This window comes from Stigmatopora nigra, chromosome 11 (genome assembly GCF_051989575.1).
Source record: "Stigmatopora nigra isolate UIUO_SnigA chromosome 11, RoL_Snig_1.1, whole genome shotgun sequence".
Classification (NCBI taxonomy): domain Eukaryota; kingdom Metazoa; phylum Chordata; class Actinopteri; order Syngnathiformes; family Syngnathidae; genus Stigmatopora; species Stigmatopora nigra.
This window is the reverse complement of record NC_135518.1, coordinates 4,532,826-4,554,788: the sequence shown is the minus strand read 5'-3', so window position 1 is coordinate 4,554,788 and position 21,963 is coordinate 4,532,826. Positions and strand designations below refer to the sequence as shown.

Genomic DNA, 21,963 nt, shown 5'->3' with positions numbered 1-21,963 from the left:
CCAGTTTAAATGGACAACTATTGGTTCATTAATTACATTTAATCCCTTTTTATATGATAATTATTTCCCAGTGTAGTAGTAGTAGTAGTAGTAGTGGAAGTAGTAGTAGTAGTAGTGGAAGTAGTAGTAGTAGTAGTGGAAGTATTAGTAGTAGTAGTAGTAGTGGAAGTAGTAGTAGTAGTGGAAGTAGTAGTAGTAGTAGTGGAAGTAGTAGTAGTAGTAGTAGTGGAAGTAGTAGTAGTAGTAGTAGTAGTAGTAGTAGTAGTAGTGGAAGTAGTGGTAGTGGAAGTAGTAGTAGTAGTAGTAGTAGTAGTAGTAGTAGTAGTAGTAGTAGTAGTAGTAGTAGTAGTAGTAGTTGTTGTAGTAGTAGTAGTAGTAGTAGTAGTTGTAGTAGTAGTAGTAGTAGTAGTTGTAGTAGTAGTAGTAGTAGTAGTAGTTGTAGTAGTAGTAGTAGTAGTAGTTGTAGTTAGTAGTAGTAGTGGAAGTGACAGAACAATTTAAGAAGTTGTGACTGGTTGGGATTTATTTTAACACTGTTGTGCATCCTAACGCTTTTGCAATTTTTTTTTACATTCATTTTCTGCACTGCTTTATCCTCACAAAGGTCGCACAAAGGGGGTGCTGGAGCCTAACCCAGCTGACTTTTGGGAACAAAGCTGGGGATAACTTGAATCGGTGGCCAGGCGATTGGAGTATCAATACTTGGTTTTATAGATTTTCAGAAATGCTACTATTCTCAATGAAACCTGAAGTTTAGATGCCAAATCATACGAATGTCGTCGTGTTGCTCATATTTCCTTTTACATGCTTGGGCAATAGTTATCAAAGCAAGGCACCGTGCATTATCTCCAAAGGTGCAGCTAAAATGATTTTGGGAGAAAAGATAAGCAAGATGGAGTTATTTGCTAAATGAGAGCTGGGTTTTGGCGACCTTACCAGCTAGCGCTGTAAACACTCACTTTACTCACAACTTTCGTTCATCGAATAGGAAAAGGTGTATTATTCTGAAAGGGCCTCACTGAAACTGACAAAAAATGTGTTAAGGCAATATATTTGTCATTCTGCAGTGGTAGTGTTTTCATTTTCTGAACTGCTTATCCTCACAATGGTATTGGGTTGCCAGAACCAAATCAAGCTAACAAGTGGCACAATGTGGGGGAAACCCTGAATTGACATAAGTCTCCTATTATTTTCTCTAATTATAACTTTCTGACATTTTTCCTTCATTCGCCTTGTTTTTGTTGTTGTTGTTGTTGCTTGTTTGTTTTTTTGATCCAGCCTCTTCTTATTTGCTCATTTGGTAACAAATGAACACATGAGCAACACATTTTGCCTTGTCGTTAATAACTCTGCATTGCAAATAGGAGTTACATAAAACTAATTGCAATATACGCTCATCTGTCTTTTTCCTTCAATTCCAAAAGTCTTGCTCTCAAATCAAGAACTCCATCTGTCTCTCCCTTCATCCTGTCTTCCACTGGAGACAAAGTCAAAGTTGAACCTAGTGTGCTTTTTGCACATGTAAAAATCAAGTGAAGAAAGAAAAAGCTAATTTGCATCATTACTGCCGGGAATAAGAACCTTGATAAGTTCGAAGTAAAAGTTTCTGTTTTGGAAATTCGGGGCAAGGGTCATTCATTCTCTAAACCGCCTATCCTCACAATTTCACTTATAGGCAAACAATTATTCACTCACACACTCACATGGACAATTTGAAGTTGTCACTAAGCCTACCATCCATGTTTTTGGGATCAGGTTTCAGCCAGTGAACTCTCATTTTCATATCTGTTAGGTGGACATGATAACTACTCTCCACTGTGGTTTATCTTATGTTTTATTTTATTGACAGCGCTAGTCAAAGTGGATTGGATGTCAATGGCAACCAATATGAAAAAAAGGAAGTGTTCGAAAATGTATAGAAAGTAACCCATGGGAGAGCAAAGAATTCCGTTGCAATTTCTGGAAAAATTACATTTTGTAGTTAGCCTGAAAAAAACATCAATGAAAAAGCAACTTTCTTATTATACCGTAAAATACAGCATGTCTTAAATCAGCCTGGCATCCAACCACAAGGTAAACCTGCAAATGCCACACTGAAAAGGCCCAAGTTGAGATTCTGACCTTCTCAACCATGCGTTCTGCCCAAATGCTCCACTGAAGCGCAGGTTTGCCGAGCGACTTCTGATCCACACTTCTTGTAAAGAAACGAGCCTTTTCACTGTATGTGTGACTTAATTCTGACCCCCACCCCAAGCGCCATTACCTCGCCTGATGGAGGCTACCGTCCGCACAAACACAGAACGTCCCCTCAGACCTCTACGTAATAGAGTCGTCAATAAGCCAAGCCGAGAGCTCCTGGTGCTGGAGTCATTGTGTCCAACTTAATGAAAGGACAAGTCACCACAGGCACGTCCATCCTGTTTGGCGTCATGTATGCGCAAGAGAGCATAAATGCGGGGGGGAGGCAAGGATGGGAAAGATGATGGTCTTCTTTGAGATCTATGTGGGAGAACATGCTGGAGTGGGGTCACACAAGACGCTGGTGATTCAGGGAATTAAGGATTTACCCTGCCTTTTTTCAATTTAAATGCAAATGTTTGCAATGCATGCACTCGGTAAAGGAAGAATGGAAAGGACACGACATGGTCAATGGAGGCTCTGACATAAACAAGTTGTTGTCATTTTTATACATCACTAACTGTACCAATATTACTGGGTTTTTTTGGCAGCTATTTCATTTTTTGTCTTAGTGTTTTGGATAAAAATACTTACTAGCCTTATTCTGATTTGATTAATTTCCAAATATGTTTTTAGTCTTCCTAGTTTTTGCCTGAGAATACTCCATTTTTTTTTGCCTGTTTATATAGAATGGTTCAAGTTGGAATTTCTGATGGACAGTTTGTCATGTTCTGCTATCACATTAGCCAGAATTTAGCGATCCATTAATTATGGCAGCCCTAGTGTATTGTATGTTGATCTTCTCTTGATGCAAAGAACCAAAAGCCATTTCTGTTCGTACAGCAACAATTTCTGGGTCGGCATAGCAGCAATAATTGACATCCGTGTCGCTCACGCTTATGTTTTTCATTAAGTTTTTTCATATCTTCTTCATTTATCATGTTTATTTCATTCAGATAATTATGTCTTTTGGAATATTGATTACGACAAGCTGTCGTTTTCTACACCACACTACACTATTATTATACAAAGAAATTATCACAACTGGGTCCTCACTGTGTGGAGTTTGCGAGTTTTCCCCAAGCTTGTGTGGGTTTTATCTGTGTTCTCAGGTTTCTTCCAACATCCAAAAAACTTGCAGGGCACGCTGGTTAATCACTCTGAATTGCCCCAAGAATGATAGTGATCGTGGTTGTCCTTCTCCATTAGCTGGACACCATTCTGGTTGTTGTCCCCCGCCTGGTGCTCATAGTTACCCTTATGCCTTTTCCTAGACAATAAAGATGATATTCAGATTAATGAAAATGATTAATAATGAGGTGGTTAGCACGTCACCCTCACACTTCTGGGGTCGAGGTTCGATCCTAGGTCGGCCCCTAGATATGAGCGTGAGCCTGAATTGTTGTCCTTTATGCCCTGCGATTGGCTAGTATAATGTAGTTGGCTTGGATGTGCTCCAGCACCCACCTTGACCCAAGTTGGCTTGAAAATGAAAGAATGAAAGAGTAGTAGTTAAGCTAGATGCTCAGTTTTTTTCTTTGAAAATAGTCAACTACATATAATAATACTTTTAGAGTAACTTATATTAGCCACCTCGTGGTATAGAGAGGTTCACTGGCCTGACTTCATTGCGAGCAGGCGGGGACCAGATTCCTGTTGGTGGCGGTTTGATTGTGAGTGCCTATGATCTTTTGTCTGTCTGTGTACCCTACGGCTGACTGACGAACAGTCTGCCTTTTGCCCGTCTGCTGGCTTAGACTCCAACAACCCCCGCGACCCTTTCAAGGATTATTTTGTTTGGAAGATGAATGGTTTCTGATTTAGTCAATGTTAGGGTCAAGTAAACCGATAAATAAGGCCGATTAATAGAGATTTTGTTTTTTTGGAGTGTCAACCAATGTTTTTTATTTTTTAATTATTTTTTTATTAAAAAAATGTCATTCCATTTTGAGAGACAATACGAAGGAATAAAGAATTTCTTGTTACCGTTAATCATTCAAAATGAGATCTTGCATTGCCACAGTAAATTTGAGCAAAACAATGATTTTTGGATAGATTTTAAAGCGAGAAAGATGCTCTAACGACTCTTTATCCAAACGATAATTGGACTAGGTTCTGGTTTATCTTTCATTCCAGGGCACCGTGGAGGGATTGGCACCTCCTTCCGATATAGTTGGCAAGTGGGGCCGCTCATTACGCTCGTGGTATATGAGTGGGTGACAGCGATTAGCATCCAATGGGACAAATGTACTTGATAAGGCTGAATTAGACTTTTTGCCATGAAGCAAGTGTTTGCAAGTGGAGCAGAGTGCACCCATAGTTCTTGTCTTTTCTCCTCACAATGAAGGCAGCAAAGTGGAAAATGGGCAGATAATCACCAGCCCGAACTTTGTTGTTCAGCATGCACACACTAAAATTAACACTCTTGCAAACATAATCACCTCCACCATAGCTGTATTCCTAAACCTGCATTGTTACTATTCTTTGAAACTGTTTTTGTCCTTGCAACCTACTGATATCACCTTATACAGACATCACATATAAAGAGAGCTTGGTGAGAAATGAATTGGAAATGTCGTCACACATCGGCTGTTTCGTGTCTGTAACATTCATAAACATACCATTACAGTCAATTTTTTTGTCAATTTTTAGCATTCACTTGAATCTTGGGTTCATCTTCAATAGTACGGGGGTGATCAACAGGTGGATCATGCAGACTATGCATCGATCTCCCATGGTAAAGCCCACTATATACAGGCCAATCTAGGTTCCTAACCTCAAACATGGCCACAAGGTGTGACCAAAAGAACAAGATCCCTAATACAAGCCGTCAAAATAAGTTTTCCTCCGCAGGGGTGTCCAGGCTCTCCCTTAGAGATAAGGTGAGAAGCTCAGTTAACCGAGAAGGCCACGGAGTTGAGACGCTGCTCGTCCGCATCAAAAGGAGACAGATGAGGTGGCTTGGGAATCAAACTGGGATGCCTCCCGGACATCTATCTGGTGAGGTATTCCAGGTATGTCCCACTGGGATGAGGCCCCAGGGTCTACCCTTGCTGGGGGAGATTGTCTCTCGGCTGGCTTGGGAGACTGCACTTAGGTTCACTGCAAAAGAGTCCAGTAGAAAAAGCCACTGATTTAAGATAGCTGAGATCTTGAAATGAAATGTTACGATTAACCGCACATTTCAAAAACATGTGTTTTAGGTTCACTGAAGACTAATTATACTGCGCTATATAAGTACTCTCCATTTACCATTTCTATTTATATGGGGGGCGGCAATATGAGATGACAGGCAAAGAGTGTGAGAGAGTACTTGAGTTGTAATGAGGCAGCGAGCCCTTCTGTAACAAGGATTATACCTACACATCCTGTTCTATTGGCATTTGTAAGTTAGATGACTAATAACAGCCATTGTTTGCTGAGAACAGTCAAATATTACTGTTAGCTTTTTATCTCATCTACATGCCAAAAATCAAGAAGCACTCACTATAAAAAGGCGCGTTGCCATGTAAGTGATGGCACTCGTTGGGAAAGTTTTGACGCTTTCACCTCGATTTTTGTGTAAACGGCCACTTAAAGCCACAGAGAATCCCGAACTTGGAATAATCTGTGAGGTATTTTGGCCATATAAATTTACTCAAAAACATTTTTTGGAGTGAATGATTATGTCTCACTAGCAATAATGGCGATAGACATCAAATCCATTCAACCTGGTTTTCTGGAGCTGATCAAATGATTGCTGCCAACTCAGTTCGATTAGGGACATCTCACCATCAATGGCAAGCATTTTTTGAGTGTTATTTAAAACTAACAAGTTGGTTGTTACAACTGATTCAGTGACAAGTTTTGTAATGTGACTTCAGTGAATGCTGTACTTCAAGGGATCATCTAACAAGGACTTGGAAGATAATGATACAGCATAAAAAATCATTAATAGAGATGGCACTTTGCATGCAATGGCAAGCATACGGACTGTGTTCTTTTTCATCCTTCTCAGGGTTTTGACATGAAATCTCACGTGCATTTCCGCAAATATTTCCTTCAGTAGAACATTAAGGAAATGTCTTTGTAAATCACGCTATGTTTGAAGGACAAGTCTCCACAGTGGAATACAGTTACACCTTCGCACCTGTGCTATCCTGCCATGTGGAATTAAACTTGTTAAACTACAGTATTTATAATAAAGAACAGATTTTGTGAAAGGTCATATCGCACGCAGTTTTCAACAACATTACCGTACAATACTCTATAGTCACATGATTGTCATTTAGAGGAATCTGATTTTTTTTTCTCCGACATACTTGCAAACATATTTCTTTTCTCTCGCCATCTTGGGATATAGTTCTGGCAGCAGCAATCAGATTACTAAGTAAAACAAAATTTACTTGGCGCTGAATAAAATATTCAAATGATGAAACGACACTCATCGTGAGCTTTAAACAGTAATGTGATTTGTTAGAAGAAATATCTTCATTTTAAGTGAGTAATACATACAGGGCATCAGTGGGAGATCCATAAAATATTCTTGTGCTTGCAAAAGGGGGGCAGGAATCTATTGAGGGGTGGTAAATATTTCATGAGTATATGATACATTATTTCCATTTTTGGATGATTTTACCGTATTCAGTGACAATTTGATTCAGAGGACTTTGTTCAGTTTAATAAACAATTATGAACACATTTGGCAGCTGTTTGGAGTTTGCATATTCTCCCCGGACCGTTGTGGGTGATCTCCCCACATTCCAAAAACGTGCATGGTAGGCTGATTGGACACTTTAAATTGTCCCAAGATATGTATGCTCCAGCACCCCCAGGACCCTAATGAGGATAAAGCGGTTCAGAAAATGAGATGAGATGAGATGAGTGGATAGTATTTTTATATTCTAATGTAATATTTGTCTTCTCTGTATTTTAATGTAAATTCAGAAATCAACCAGCCGTGTTTAGCCAAGATTAGTTTTAGTTCATGTTTACTAAGTCAGCTGGGATAGGCTCCAGCACCCCCCAGAACTCTAATGAGGATAAAGCAGTTGAGAAAATGAGATGAGATGAGATGAGTGGTTAGTATTTTTATAGACTAATGTAATATTTGTCTTCTCTGTATTTTAATGTAAATTCAGAAATCAACCAGTTGTATTTAGCCAAGATTAGTTTTAGTTCATGTTTACTAAGTCAGCTGGGATAGGCTCCAGCACCCCCAGAACTCTAATGAGGATAAAGCGGTTCAGAAAATGAGATGAGATGAGTGATTAGTATTTTTATATACTAATATAATATTTGTCTTCTCTGTATTTTAATGTAAATTCAGAAATCAACCAGTCGTGTTTAGCCAAGATTAGTTTTAGTTCATGTTTAATAAGTCAGCTGGGATAGGCTCCAGCACCCCCAAGGACCCTAATGAGGATAAAGCGGTTCAGAAAATGAGATGAGATGAGATATATGAGTGATTAGTATTTTTATATACTAAAGTAATATTTGTCTTCTCTGTATTTTAATGTAAATTTAGAAATCAACCAATGGTGTTTAGCCAAGATTAGTTTTAGTTCATGTTTACCAATGGAATGAAACACTTTTGTTTCACAGTATACTAATTCTCTCCACTCCATGTCCAATTGTATGTATAATAATGACATGTTTATCAGTCTTAGCGTGCACACAGGCAGGTTCTGAAGAATTCTAGCATTAAAACTGAAAACTTTCACTCAAATGTTGGCCTGATGTCACGCTTGCTGTCACCTATTGCAGCTGGCTTCCAAGATTACCCCGGGGTAATCTTTACAGCACACACTGCCGCTCCAACGACGTTGTGGCAACGTTGTTAATGTTACTATAATAAATGCCAGGAAAGGTCCAAAAAAAGGGCTTGTTTATTCATTCTTATTTCTTTGAATTATTCACTTATATTAGAAGTGATTGACATTAAATACATTGGAACTAGAATACCAGGGACATCAGTAGACGTCCAATCCTTTTTGACTGGAAAGGGCTTGCACCGAGTATTTAGTACAGCATGAGAGAAATCATGAAAATACAAATATCACTATTGTTTTGGTGATTTTATTGTCAAATCACTAAGCACTTTATATCTTGTTATCATCTATTTCACAAGTTATTCACTCCACATGTGCCCGTGCTATGATAAACACATAAATACATGTTTTCATCTTCTTGTGGGGTCGCTGATTTTTCACAAGTTACCCATACAAGCCCAGGCAAGAGATTTATTAACACACCATACTCATTGTTAATAACTTCCTGTAATTTATAGACTGACGTGATGATTAAGTCACATTTGTTTGTACATGTTTAGCCACCTTATACTATCTATAGTGTTTTGGAACTATCACATGTGTGAAAATGTGTGTGTGTGTGTGTGTGTGTGTGTGTGTGTGTGTGTGTGTGTGTGTGTGTGTGTGTGTGTGTGTGTGTGTGTGTGTGTGTGTGTGTGTGTGTGTGTGTGTGTGTGTGTGTGTGTGTGTGTGTGTGTGTGTGTGTGTGTGTGTGTGTGTGTGTGTGTGTGTGTGTGTGTGTGTGTGTGTGTGTGTGTGTGTGTGTGTGTGTGTGCGTGCGTGCGTTTTCTCCAGCTCCAGCATATCCCTTAATGGCTTTATTAATACAGAAAAAGAAAGAGATTAATGTCTAGATATGCTGTAGTTTTCCATCATCCTGTCTGTACAGTGTGTCACGTGACCTCCATATATCATAAAGGTTGTTGTGAGGAAGTGAGCCCGAACTTCTAATTAAAAGTGAAGGCTTTCCTGTTGCCCTAAAGATTCTTAAACATCACGTGAGGTCAATTTGACAAAGATAGACGTCCAATCATGTGGCTCTTTTTAGCCTTCTGTTGTGAATTTGAACAGGTTTGTCATAAGTAGACATCCAATTTCTTTTTCATAGTAGAGCTGGCTGTGAATTAACATTCATACTGGATACTCATGGAGGACTCACAGGTCAGACACTGTTTTAAAAACATTACTGAAATCACCATTCACGTTCACACTCCCACCCAGGGGCAATTTAGAGTGTCCAATCAGCCTAACTTAATGTTTTTGGAATGTGGGAGGAGGCCTGGGGAGAACATGGACACTCCACACAGGTGGACTGACCTGGATTTGAACCCAGGAACCCAGAGCTGTAAGGCTTACACGCTCACCACTCAAGCTGGGCCACACCTTGATTGAACAAGTAATTTAAAAAAAATAGAAAACAATTTACATAAAGAAAATATTAATAGATTAGAATGTTTTCTTTAAAGTACTATTAAAATAATTTTAAGTGTTTTCCCCGTTTTTAATCTAAATTATCATGTAAAAATAATCAAAAAAAGGAATAATTATTGAAATTCAGGAAATTTAATATACATCTATATTCTTCATTTAATTTGATCTTAAAACAGAAATTTGGCATATCATTTACTTTCCCGGGCCACACAAAATGATGCAGCGGGCCAGATTTGGCCCCAGGGCCGCCACTTTGACACATGTGCTCTAAACAATATTTTGCAATGAAAATAGTTGTGATTACTTGTCAATCAATTATTAAAACATAGTTATTTTGAACCTCATAAATAGATAACTATCATTGTTTGTTTTTCTAATGTATTCCTGTACAATCTCAATGTCGCATCAGGTATAGTTTTAGAATTGACACACATGAGAGCACTTTGATGTCGTTTGATTTTGTTTAAGTCAGTAATTAGCATGAAATCCAAAAACCGTAGAGCATGATGCGTTTATGTCATTCTTGTCTTTATTGTTGAAATTGGTTACAGCTCACAAAAACACACTTGGAACTCATTCAGTGATTCCTGCCCAGATGCTGTCTTCTCTCTGCTTGATTTTTTTTGTAGACTCCTTAAGCATCTGCTCTTTATTATGTGCCTCATTTTCTGTTACACAAATTTTCTTTTCATTCACTTTGATAAGGATTCCATCCCTGATTGGACGTATAGCTCCGTCAATGGCAAAGAACCATAATCATGAATATAATAGTAATAAAACAAAAAAAAAGGAAAATGATACAATGTGGGCAATTTTTAAAATAATGTCAAATGTTCATGACATTTAACCAAATTTTCAAAACAAAATGAAATGTTTGTAGTATTGGAAACTCATACACACCGCATACTATATACTTAATGTTTCTTTGTTGTTTTTTAATTAGCCATTATAGATCTAAATCAATGATTATTTTAGCTTTTTTATATACTTTTAGATTTTACAAAATGGTTTTTGGACTAAAAACAGAAAAAATGATAAAAAAATTACAATTATTGATTTACAAAAAGAAAACATTAATAGATTAGAATTAGTTTTCTTTAAAGTACTATTAAAATAATTTTAATTGTTCTCCCCTTTTTTATTCTACATTATCATGTAAAAATAATCAAAAATGAATAATTATTGAAATTCAGGAAATTTAATATACATCTATACTCATTCATCGATTCATTTAAATTTTATCCTGAAACAGAAAGTCGGCACTCATGATCTACTTTACCGGCCCACACAAAATGATGCGGCAGGCCAGATTTGGCCCCCGGGCCGCCACTTTGACACATGTGGGCTAAACATATTTTTCATGTCTGTGTCCTTTGAACCCTTCGCTTCTACTCATACAAACCACTTTGTAACTTTGAGGTAAATATGTCAATCCATTATCAAGTCATCATGAAATTCCTTTTTGACTTCTATGACCTTGGACCTCATTGGCCTAACCCTCATTTTACAAAAGTCCTGCACATTTAATCCTCAAATATCTATTCTGGAGTTATTTTAAACCAAAACATACGGACAGATACAAGAAGCCATATGCATAACCTCCAAACTTTCACCTAATGGCAGAGGGAAAAATATCACGTCTGATGATCAAAATCCACCAAAATTGTTCCCAAGTTATATTATAAAAAGCTGTCTTAAAACGAGGATTTCAGTTATGTAACCATTGCTCTTCGGCTGCCCTGTCTTGGGTTGGGAATCCACTTGAAGTGTACATAAGGCGATTTCTGCTTCACTGCTTGAGCGGTCAGCTCATTGCATCAAACAGAGGCCTCTGCAAATAATAAGCACAGTAATAATAACGATAATTATAACGTCTTATAGCGTCTGGAGGTAATTACATTTGCCTGCAGCTGACGGTGTCTCAACTGATTAATCCTGTGATTAAGATAAATAGTGACAATGCCTCCTCCTTTGCCCGATTTGTCAAAAAAAACAAAAAAAACAACGGCGGTACATTTCAAAGGAGAGGGAAGGAATGTGTTCTTTCATTTTGTTTGAGTGTGAGTTTGGATAGTTTTGTGAAGCTTGGTACTGACGAATACGTGCCCATTTTCAAGAAGAAATTAGACATATATTGCTGTGGAAATCATTGGGAATTAAAGCTAATGAGTCATACAATACAGTTATGGGAAAATGTGGTTTAGCCTAGACCCGTGTTTCCCAACCACTCTGTCATGAGAAATGGTCAGGTGTGCCGCGAGAAATTGCAAAAAGTCCCACAATGTAATATTTTGAGCTCATGTGTCAAAGTGGTGGCCCGGGGGCCAAATGTGGTCTCAGTGAATCATGAGTGCCGACTTTCTGTTTTAGGATAAAATTTAGGATTAAATTCATTGATTTCTTCCCCTCTAAATCAATAATTGTCATTTTTTAATCAATTTTTTCTGTGTTTTAGTTCAAAAATCATTTTGTAAAATCTAAAAATATATTTTTTTAAAAAGCTAAAATAAACATTGTTTGAGATCTATCAAATAACATAATATTCAGGGCTTTTAATCCAGTTCTTTTAATCCATTTATTTAAAAAAAATCTAAATATTATACCTAAAATGGTCTGTCTGGCCCACCTGAAATCGAGTTGATGTTAAAGCGGTCCGCGAACCAACCCGATTCTGACACTCTTCATTTAGAGAGAAAAAATAACATGAATAATACGATTACACTATTACAAGGTTAAAATCAAAATATCCTGAACTTTAAATTACAGATTATACTACTACATGATTCAAATTGTGAAAGTCATTTTATATTTTTCTCTAATCTGAATTACGATGTAAAGTTTGTGTGCAAAATATTAGGAGATTTAACTAACATTTTGAGAAAAGTCCTAAAATTATCTGTTTAAAAACATGACATTACTTATTTTCGCACCACTCGAACCAGAAGTTGTTCAGGGTCCGCTTATGGTGAATGAAGGTGATTAATGAAAAACAGAATACATATGTGTATGTAAATGAGAAGATCCCCGGGGGAAAAGTGAAGTTACAAGGACTTCAAGTATGATGTATGGCTTAGAGACAGTCGCTCTCTTTTGAAAGGAAGGGGAAACAGAGCTAGAGGCAGCGAAGATGAAAAAGATGAGGTTCTCATTAGGAGTGACCAGGTAGGATTGGATTAAAAATGAGACAATAGGAGGACAGGTTAGAAGTTTTGAAGACGCGGTCAGGGAGACCAGATTTGGATGGTTTGGACATGTCCAAAGAAGAGATAGGGATTATATCAATAGAAGCATGTTGGGGGTGTAACTGCCAGGGAAGAGGGTCACTCCCTGTTGATTTTGGAGTAATTTCATGTTCATTTTGGGTCACTTCTTGTTGATTATGGGGTATTCTTGGTTCATTTCCTGCTTATTTTGGTGCATTCTGTTTACACAATTCTGGTGTGACCAGGCCACATTCAACCCTTTGAATATAAACTTTTGGAAAATAACCTTGGTTAAGTAAAGCTACGTGAACACATTGAAGAACCTAAATAGGGTCAGAATTTAATCTCTGTACGCATGCAGAAAAAAAGGCTGTTTGTTTCATACAGGTGTGTCAAACTCAGTTTGGTTTGCTCGGCCACATTAATACCGATTAGAGATCTTGTGGGTCAGGCCATTTTATTTCTGGATCAAGAAGTGAAGTTACTTGCCGCCATTGATGCCGCCCTAGTCAAAATAGATTGGATATCTATCAATGTTGAGAACATGCAATCAGTTAATTTTGAGTAACTTCTTTTTTGTTTGTTTTTTATCCATTTTAAGGTCCTCTCACAGGTCACTTTGGGTACATTTTGGATCATTTCCAATTGATTTTGGCTGACTTTTGTAGATACTTCTTTTTCTTTTGGACGTTCCTGCTGACTTTTGAGCATTTTCAGGTTACTTCCTGATGATTTTGTAGTATTTCAAGGTTCCCTATTAAATCATTGGCTGCCATGGAAGGCACTATTTTGACAGCAGAGGGCGAATGAACGAATGTGATTGCGGATATGAAACTGAGCAAAGTGCAGTAGTGCACGCACTTGATCAGACAACTCATAAATGTCTGGTTTTGTGGTGCCCTTCTAAAAAAAATGAAAGGATTTAATTATGTACATACAGTATGAAGTAACTACAAAAGGCCTGTCAGGCAGAACAACCCGGTGGGCTGAATCGGACCCCCGAGCGAGCCATTTCCGGCCCATCCGCACATCTGACATCCCTGGTCTAATGCACAGCACTTTTTACAATGGCGTTATTAACGTGAATATTGAAATTGGGGTGAACATTGTTTAAAAATTAAAAATTATTAAAAAAAAGATTAAGAGACCAAAGAGAAGTTATGAGCGATTTAGTTCATTCCCGACAAGATTTCTGCGCCATTTTTATCTGCGCCGGCTGACTCTATTAGTGTCTTGGAGATATGGCAGTAGCATGATGGATCAGTGCTCCTTGGAATGATAGCTGGAGAGCTGCTTCAAAAAAATAAATGAAATAAGGTAGCTTGCTTCATAATATATGTTTCTACACCTTTGGCGGCAATAAACGTCTGATCCACAGGTGTCAAAGTGGCGGCCCGGGGGCCAAATCTGGCCCGCCGCATCATTTTGTGTGGCCCGAGTAAGTAGATCATGAGTGCCGACTTTCTGTTTTACGATCAAATTCAAATGAAGATTATAGATGTATATCATATTTCCTGATCTTCCCCTTTTTAAATCAAAAATTGCAATTTTTTATCCAGTTTTTTTCTTTTGGTGTTTTTAGGTCAAAAAGTATTTTGAAAAATATAAAAATAAATATATACAAATATTTTCAGTTTTCCACTTTAATATCGAATAGAATTTTTTTTAATTGTTTCCATTTGAAATGAAAAACAAATGATTATTGGATATTTTCCCTTACTGAGAAAAAAAGTTCAAATAATCTGTATAACTCTAAAAATATGTATTTATTTATATATAAAATAGACATACAATAATATATCTGTAAAATAGATATATAATAATATTTCTATAAAATAGGTATATAATAATATATCTATAAAAAATCCAGTTACAGATCCAGTTCTTATATTCCAATTTAAGAAAAAAAAGAATTAAATATTATATCTAAAATGGTCCGGCCCACATGAAATCGAGTTGATGTTATTGCGGCCCGCAAAAAAAAACTAAGTTTGACACCCTTGGCCTAATCCATTTGGACTGTGAGGTCCGGCCGGTATTCAATTTGCTAGAAGTTGACCATTAAGCATTGGACTTAATGACTTCTGAGTGTGCAAAAACAAAAGTAGCCAATAGGACTGCTGAGTTGGCATGAAAACAAGCACAGCTCAACGCATTTAGGGTTTAAAATGCCAGATAGAAAATAGGGTTGCCACAAACAATTGTTTTAATGGGTGACTAATCAAAGATTATTTTGGGGATAAGTAATAGTTTGCGTATTGGAAACAAAGACTAAGAAAAGTTAGAGGTTTTAATCTAAGGTGTTCAGTTATTAGGTCAAAGTCAGCTGTATATCTTTTGGACAGAAATCACTGAATATTTACACTTGGCTTTTATTATTTTTTTATCCATTCATTAATTTTCAGAACAACTTCAACCTCACAAGGGTCGCGGGGGCTGCTGGAGCCAATCCCAGCTGACTTCGGGCCAGAAGTGGAGGACACCCTTAATCGGTGGTCAGTCAATTGCAGGGCACAAGGAGACGGACGACCATTCACACTCATACCAAGGGGCAATTTAGTGTCCAATCAGCCTACAATGCATGTTTTTGGGGGGGAAATCAGACTACCAGGAGAAAACCCATGCAAGCCCAAGGAGAACATGCAAACGGCACACAGGAGAACCGACCTGGTTTTGAACCTAGGACATCAAAACTGTGAGGCTGACGCGCCTACAACTCAATGCCAATGATAGACAGCCATTTTTTTTTATATTACTACCACAAGAAAGCCGCCTGATGGGGTCGTGATTGTTTGCTTGACTTCTGGAAGGACAGGCACAGGCTCAATTCCCGGTGTAGCTTTTACAATTGAGAGTCTGAATGGTCGTTTGTCTCTATGTGTACCCTATGGCTGACCAGTCTAGGGTATAGTCTACCTTTTCCCCACAAAGTCAGCTAGGATAGGCTCCAGCAACCCTTAGGAGTATACACGGTATGGAAGATGAATGAATGAATGAACTACCACAAGGCTTACTCTGTGAATGATATACTTGAGTGGAAAAAATATTTTTGTTTGTTATGTTTCATTGAAATATTATTTTACGTTCAAATTTTACTTCATTTCCCCCAAAATTGTTTATTTACTACAGTATGAATATCTTTCATTCATCTCTAAAAATGCATGGAGAAAAAGAAGAATTTCATTCCTTAAATCACAGGTGTCAAAGTGGCAGCCCGGGGACAAAATCAGGCCCGCCGCATCATTTTGTGCGGCCCAAAAAAGTTAATATAGATGTAGAATAAATTTCCTGATTTTCCCCCTTCCAAATCAATAATTGTCATTTTTTAATCATTTTTTTCAGTTTTTAGTCCAAAAATCCTTTTGTAAAATCTAAAAATATATTTTAAAAAAGCTAAAATAATCATTGTTTTAGATCTATAAAAAAAACAGGATATTCAGGGCCATTAATCCAGTTCATTTATTAGAAAAAATCTAAATATTTTATCTAAAATGGTCCGGCCCACATGAAATCGAGTTGACGTTAATGCGGTCCGCAAACTCGCTTGAGTCCTTTTCGGAGGTAACAAACATTTTCTAACCGTCGGTTACGCATACTAACTGATGTGACCTTTTCAATGAGATCCGTATTGGAATATGTCTTTCAATAAACATAGTTTAGTGTGATTTTATGCGCGAGTGACCGCGTCAAAGTGGAGATGTATTTACACGCTGGCTAAAATGCCACACGCTAATAATAATAACCTTTGAAATCAGAAGATAAGCTTGGCTGCACAGTGTATACACATCAGTGTGAATGTTCGAAAATGTTCTCAGATAGCCTGATGTCACGGGTACATTAGGCTAATAACTTCAAATGATTGTACGTGTTAGTACAGGGCTGTCAAACTCAGTTTTGTCACAGGCCATATTCTAATTATGGTTTCCTTCAGAGGCCTATTCAGTTTGCCAACCCGTACAGTATAAATATTTATGTCATTTGACTGCCTTTGAAGACTCGAAGGGCCATTCGTTAATTCATCCAACCCCATCATTGGATGGCACCGAGTTCAATGAGTTCTCAATTAAAGGTTAAAATATGAACATTCGGCCCTTCAATGTTGTTATCTTTATTTCATTGGATGCCCCTAACAGTGATAAATGTCCACCTTGTTCGAATCGGTATAGGACAACAGCGACTGATTGTCCTTTTTTTGTCCTACCGCAATTAATTGACTAATTTTTTAACAAATGAATCATCATCCTTTTCTTTCATGTATTGTTTTGTTCAGAGATATTTACCTCAAAATTGTTAATATCCTTTTTTTTAAGGCTCTAAATAACAAGTATCTTTTATTTTTCTTTATTTTTCCTTTTTTAAACAAAAGAAAAAAGAAAATGAATGGGAAAGATTAATATTCCCCTTCAAAATTGTATTTCTTGAATTTAAAAATGAATAATGTAAATATCCTAATTTTATATAGTAATTTATTAGTTTTTCTTGAAAAATGACAAAAATGTGTAAACTTTTTTGGGGGGGGGATTTTTATAAATCCATGTGAAAACAGTAATTAATCTTTTTATTTCAAAATGTATTTTCTGAGACAACAGAATTTCACAGAATCCGTTCTCACCAATTACATGCTTGGAATTTACTTTGATTCACATACATTTACGCAAAGAACATTTTTATTTCATCTTATAAATGTTTTCTATAGTATCTGCCACTATGAATCAATTAATCGGTGACTAATTACATAAATTTTTGTGGTAAATTTGTGTTATATTCTGTACAATATTTTGTTTCCATTTTCAAATCACTCAGTCAGTAGATGAAACTTATGGGAGTTTGAGTTTTATATATACTTGGTTTCGTATGTAGGTCTGTATATTTTCAAGATACCTTAAGAACAGATAAAAAAGTTTTTTTTATCAAACTTCAAAGGTCACAGAGGTCAGACATATGCTTGTGTTCAAGATAACTTAAGAATGAATAAAGGGGTTGTTATGAAGTTGCAGCAAAGGCTAAAAGGATTAAATGAAAAAGATGATTGAATTGTAAGGTGATGAAGTCAAAGGTCATAGAGGTCAGAAGTAAGGCGATAGTTTGAATTTGGCTGTTTCGACGGAAATTTGTTCTATAAGAATGCTGCACTCTCAGTGTGCTTCCTGTATGATTTTGTTGGAATGCAAATGAAATCAGTTATATATTCATAAATTAATTTTTTGTCTGGAGATTTTGTAGATTTCCTTCTCATGCCATCTTGCCCAGATCTACTTCCAGCACTTCTCACAATCTCACCTATTTTAAATGATATCACACATACAGTAAACAAAGACATTTCTGCTACATGTCGTCAAATTAGACTCCCTGTTTTGCAGACCTGGCCATGAAATACAGGAAATAGCAACTAATTGTCGCAGGTGATAATAACACCACCTAGTTGTGACAGCCACCATTTTATGTGAGGAAAATAATAACATAATGGCTCAGGCTGGATAATGAAGATGCATGAGATATTCTCTATTGTCATCTATGCTTTCTTTGCTGTCTTGTACTTGTAGTTGGCGTACAAGCCGTGGCTGTGTTCTCAGTACTTCCAGACCACCCAGTTGCACTGCACCAGAAGAATCCCCTGTGGCCAACACTGCCTGGAGGTGCAGCAGCGGTGCCCCTTCGTTCTGCCTGACAATGACGATCTCATTCACGGAGGCAGTCCGAGTTTTATATGTACAGGTATGCCTCTCGTCGTTCTTTTTTGGAAATTCTACAGTGAAAACGTAGAATTCAACAAAACTGGTGAAATGAGTAAAATAAACAAGATTTAAAAAAAATAAAGACATTAAATGGAATGCATTTGTAATTATGTTATGTACAACATTTTGTTATATACATGCATATATACATAAATATGGAACAAAATGTTCGTACATTTGACCCACACTGTTAAGATAAATACAATAAAATAAAAATATGATTTAAATTACTGTAAGATGTGTATAAAATGTCCAAGATGGGGAATATTAATACATTTTTGGAGATTTTGGGTCAGTTTTTGTTCATTTATCACTGTCAGTTAATTCTGAGGCACTTCTAGATCACTGCCTGTGCATTTTTTCTAAATAATACATGTATATTATTTTAAAATACCACCAAAAAAAATTGTCTGGTATTTCAATTGGATGTCTGTTGCTATCAATTGAAGTGAAACATGTTCATTGTATACCAGGTATCATAATTAAAATATTTGATGTTTATTGCTGTCAATGCAAATAATTGAAAGATCAGATTACATATGTAGTAAATTAAATACAAATTTTCGAAATGGTCCATTTATTTCATTTTTAAATAAAATCAAATAGCAAAAGCAACTATTTAATTTAGTCCTGGCATTTCTCCAGGGTTGCTGGAGGACCACCCGTCCGGCGGCAATCCCGAAGCAGAGTGCTGCGATGTGCGGTGGGACTTAAAAGTGGACAACCTCTCTCGGGGAACGCTGAAAAGAACTCACCCGCCGTGCCAGCACCGAACCTCGCTCAGCTCATCGGCGGCGTGCAGACTGTGCAACAGCCGCCTCAAACTCTGCCTGCTAGTTCTGGTCCTCCTACACACCGTGGCCAGCCTCACTGCATCCCTCAATGCAACGGGGCTCCCAGCCATGGAGGAGACCCCCACCAACGAGGAATGACTTTGCAGCTAGGTGGAATAAGGTTGTCCCCACACTGTGGATGGAAAAATACAGCCACAGTTTTTTTGTTTGGCGCCACTTCCAAACGGGAAAACGCGGAGACGCTTGACACAAAAGACACAAATCCAATCAAGAGGTGGAAATTTAAAAAGGGGGGTGCATTTGCCAGCTAGGAATAGGGGACAGTACCGCAGCCTTTGAGTGGGAATGTTCAGCTTCCCGCTGGCTGAGTTTCTCTCACTTCAGCTTTTTTTTTTTACACTGTTTTCCCATTCATGCTTTTCCGTTGCACTGCTCAAATATGAACCGCCATCTTCATATTCTCATCTTTTGTGTTTCAAGTGCTTAGAGAGATGACTTGTATAAACTAAATTGGCTGTGAAAGTGATGCGTGTGAGGATGTCTAAGGAAATACATGTTTGGATTTTGTTTAGATTTTTTATTTGACTAAACAACAACAGGGTATTCAATACAGGAAACAAGCTACAGCTCCATTCAGAGGCCGGCCATCTTTGGTGATCTGATCACAGGTGAACACTAGAGGTGGAAATCACAAATTTGATGAGGATTTATAGGGATTTGGCTCCTCAAAAATTGATCATTTGTTTTTATCATCTTATCCAACCTCAATTTTCTTCAAAGTTTCGTTATGTTATTTAACTTTATTTAACTTGTTTTTTAACTTAGTTTTTAAACAAGTGGTTAGCACATCGGCCTCACAGTTCTGAGATAAAGGTTAATTCCCAGGTCCGGATCTTCCTGTGTGGAGTTTGCATGTTCTCCCTGGGATCGCATGGGTTTTCTCCGGGTACTCCAGTTTGCTCCCATATGCCAAAAAACATGCATGGTCGGCTGGTTGAACACTCTAAATTTCCCCTAGGTACGTGTGTGAGCGTGTGGGATTGTTCATCACCTTGTGCCCAACGATTGGCTGGCAACCAATTCAGGGTGTACTGGGATAGGAAAATGAATGAATGTATTAGTGATGTGTGATATACGAGGGTATACAATACAAGAAGCTTAATCTGCATTTTAGAAGTAATCATCATTGTCGGCAAATAAATAAATACATGTTCCTACAAGTTCCATTTTGGCGAGCAGATGGCAACCAATTTGTGTGAACAAATGTTGTCAATTTCCTCCATTATAGCCAAATTCAGATCATTTTCAATGTTAAACATACATAACACGGAAAACACATTCTTAAGATTATAATAGAGATAATCATGTTCTTGAAAATGTCTATTCAAATTTGACCTAAGATATTTAGATCCCAGGTCGGTCATTTGGATGATTGCATGTTCTCCCCAGGCTTGCGTGGGTTTTCTCCGGGTACCCCGTTTTCCTCCCACTTCCCCAAAACATGCATGATAGGTTGGTTGAGCACTCTAAATTTCCCCTAGGTATGGGTATGTGCATGATTGGTTGTCCGTCTCCCCGTGCCCTGCGATTGGCTGGCCAACACTTCAGGGTGTCCCCTGCCTGGTGTCCCAAGCCAGCTGGGATAGACTCCAGCACCCACTGCAGCACCCCGTGTGAGCATAAGCATTTCAGAAAATACTTTTTGTTTTAATGTTTCAAATGAAAATTGGATTAAATCCATTTAGTTAGTATTATACAATATAAAAACAACAATACGTGCCTGTTTATTTGAATCAGTCATTCAATAGTTTTATTTTTGCAATTTAACATAGAGGGTGAAATGTTTGTTTGTTTGTTTGTTTGTTTGTTTGTTTTTGTTTGTTTTTGTCTGTTTGTTTTTGTCAGTTTGTTTGTGTTTGTCTGTTTGTTTTTGTCAGTTTGTTTGTTTTTGTCTGTTTGTTTTTGTCAGTTTGTTTGTTTTTGTCTGTTTGTTTTTTATTGTTTACCTGTTTGTTTTAGTTTGTCTGTTTGTCTGATTGTGTTTGTTTGTTTGTTTGTTTGTTTGTTTGTTGATCCCGAAACAAAACTGAAAGGCATTGGTTTGATAGATTCTGCCTCCTAGTGGAAACATTTTGATACTTCACATATCAGTCCATATGTTGTACTACTATTCTTGTTTAATGATGAACATTTCCTCATTCTGAAAGAATGGTGCTTTTTATTTGCTAATTTCTCTGGGTTACTCATGTATTACAATTTCAACAAGGGTGTGTAGAATTTACAAGTGGGAAATTGTCAAGTGATCACATCACCAAAGAAGTAACGGTAAAAGAGCCTTAGCGTTTAAACCCAAAATGCCTCCCTTGCTTTGTTTTGTGAGATTCCCCAAAATTTAAAAAAATACATTTGACAGCAACTGATCATTTGATTGCCGCTTGTTCTCACAGTAAAAAAAATGGACTGGACACCTGTCACCATCAATGGCAGCTAGTTATAAATTCATCAATTCAATTTTTAAATCAAACTTCAAAACATCAAATTCACACTTACATTAGTTTTTTTCCAAATTCAAAAGAAAATCACCCAGAAACACCAGAGGAGAAGCCAAAAATCAAGAGGATTTGTCTTGGAAATATTCCCAAATCATTAGGAAGTGACCCAAAAAATAACCAGAAGTGACCAAAAATCAATAAAAAGTGGCCTGGACAATCAAAATGAGCACTAAGTGACCCAAAACGTTCCAAAAGCAATTAGGGAATGCACCAAAAAATACAGGAAGTGATCCAAAATCAACAAATGTGACCCTGGAATACCCCAAAATGAACAGATGTGA

The 21,963-nt window shown here is 37.3% G+C and overlaps 1 protein-coding gene across 1 annotated transcript in view; it reads left to right on the top strand.

Moving 5' to 3' along the window:
• nalf1b (NALCN channel auxiliary factor 1b) overlaps positions 1-20,983 on the top strand; it is a 56,479-nt gene extending 35,496 nt beyond the window's left edge. Inside the window, exons 2-3 of the mRNA XM_077728715.1 lie at positions 18,145-18,316; positions 18,982-20,983. Of these exons, the coding sequence (XP_077584841.1) occupies positions 18,145-18,316; positions 18,982-19,268 (459 nt within the window). The 3' untranslated portion in view covers positions 19,269-20,983. The remainder of the gene's footprint in view (positions 1-18,144; positions 18,317-18,981) is intronic.
• Positions 20,984-21,963: the final 980 nt, after the last annotated feature.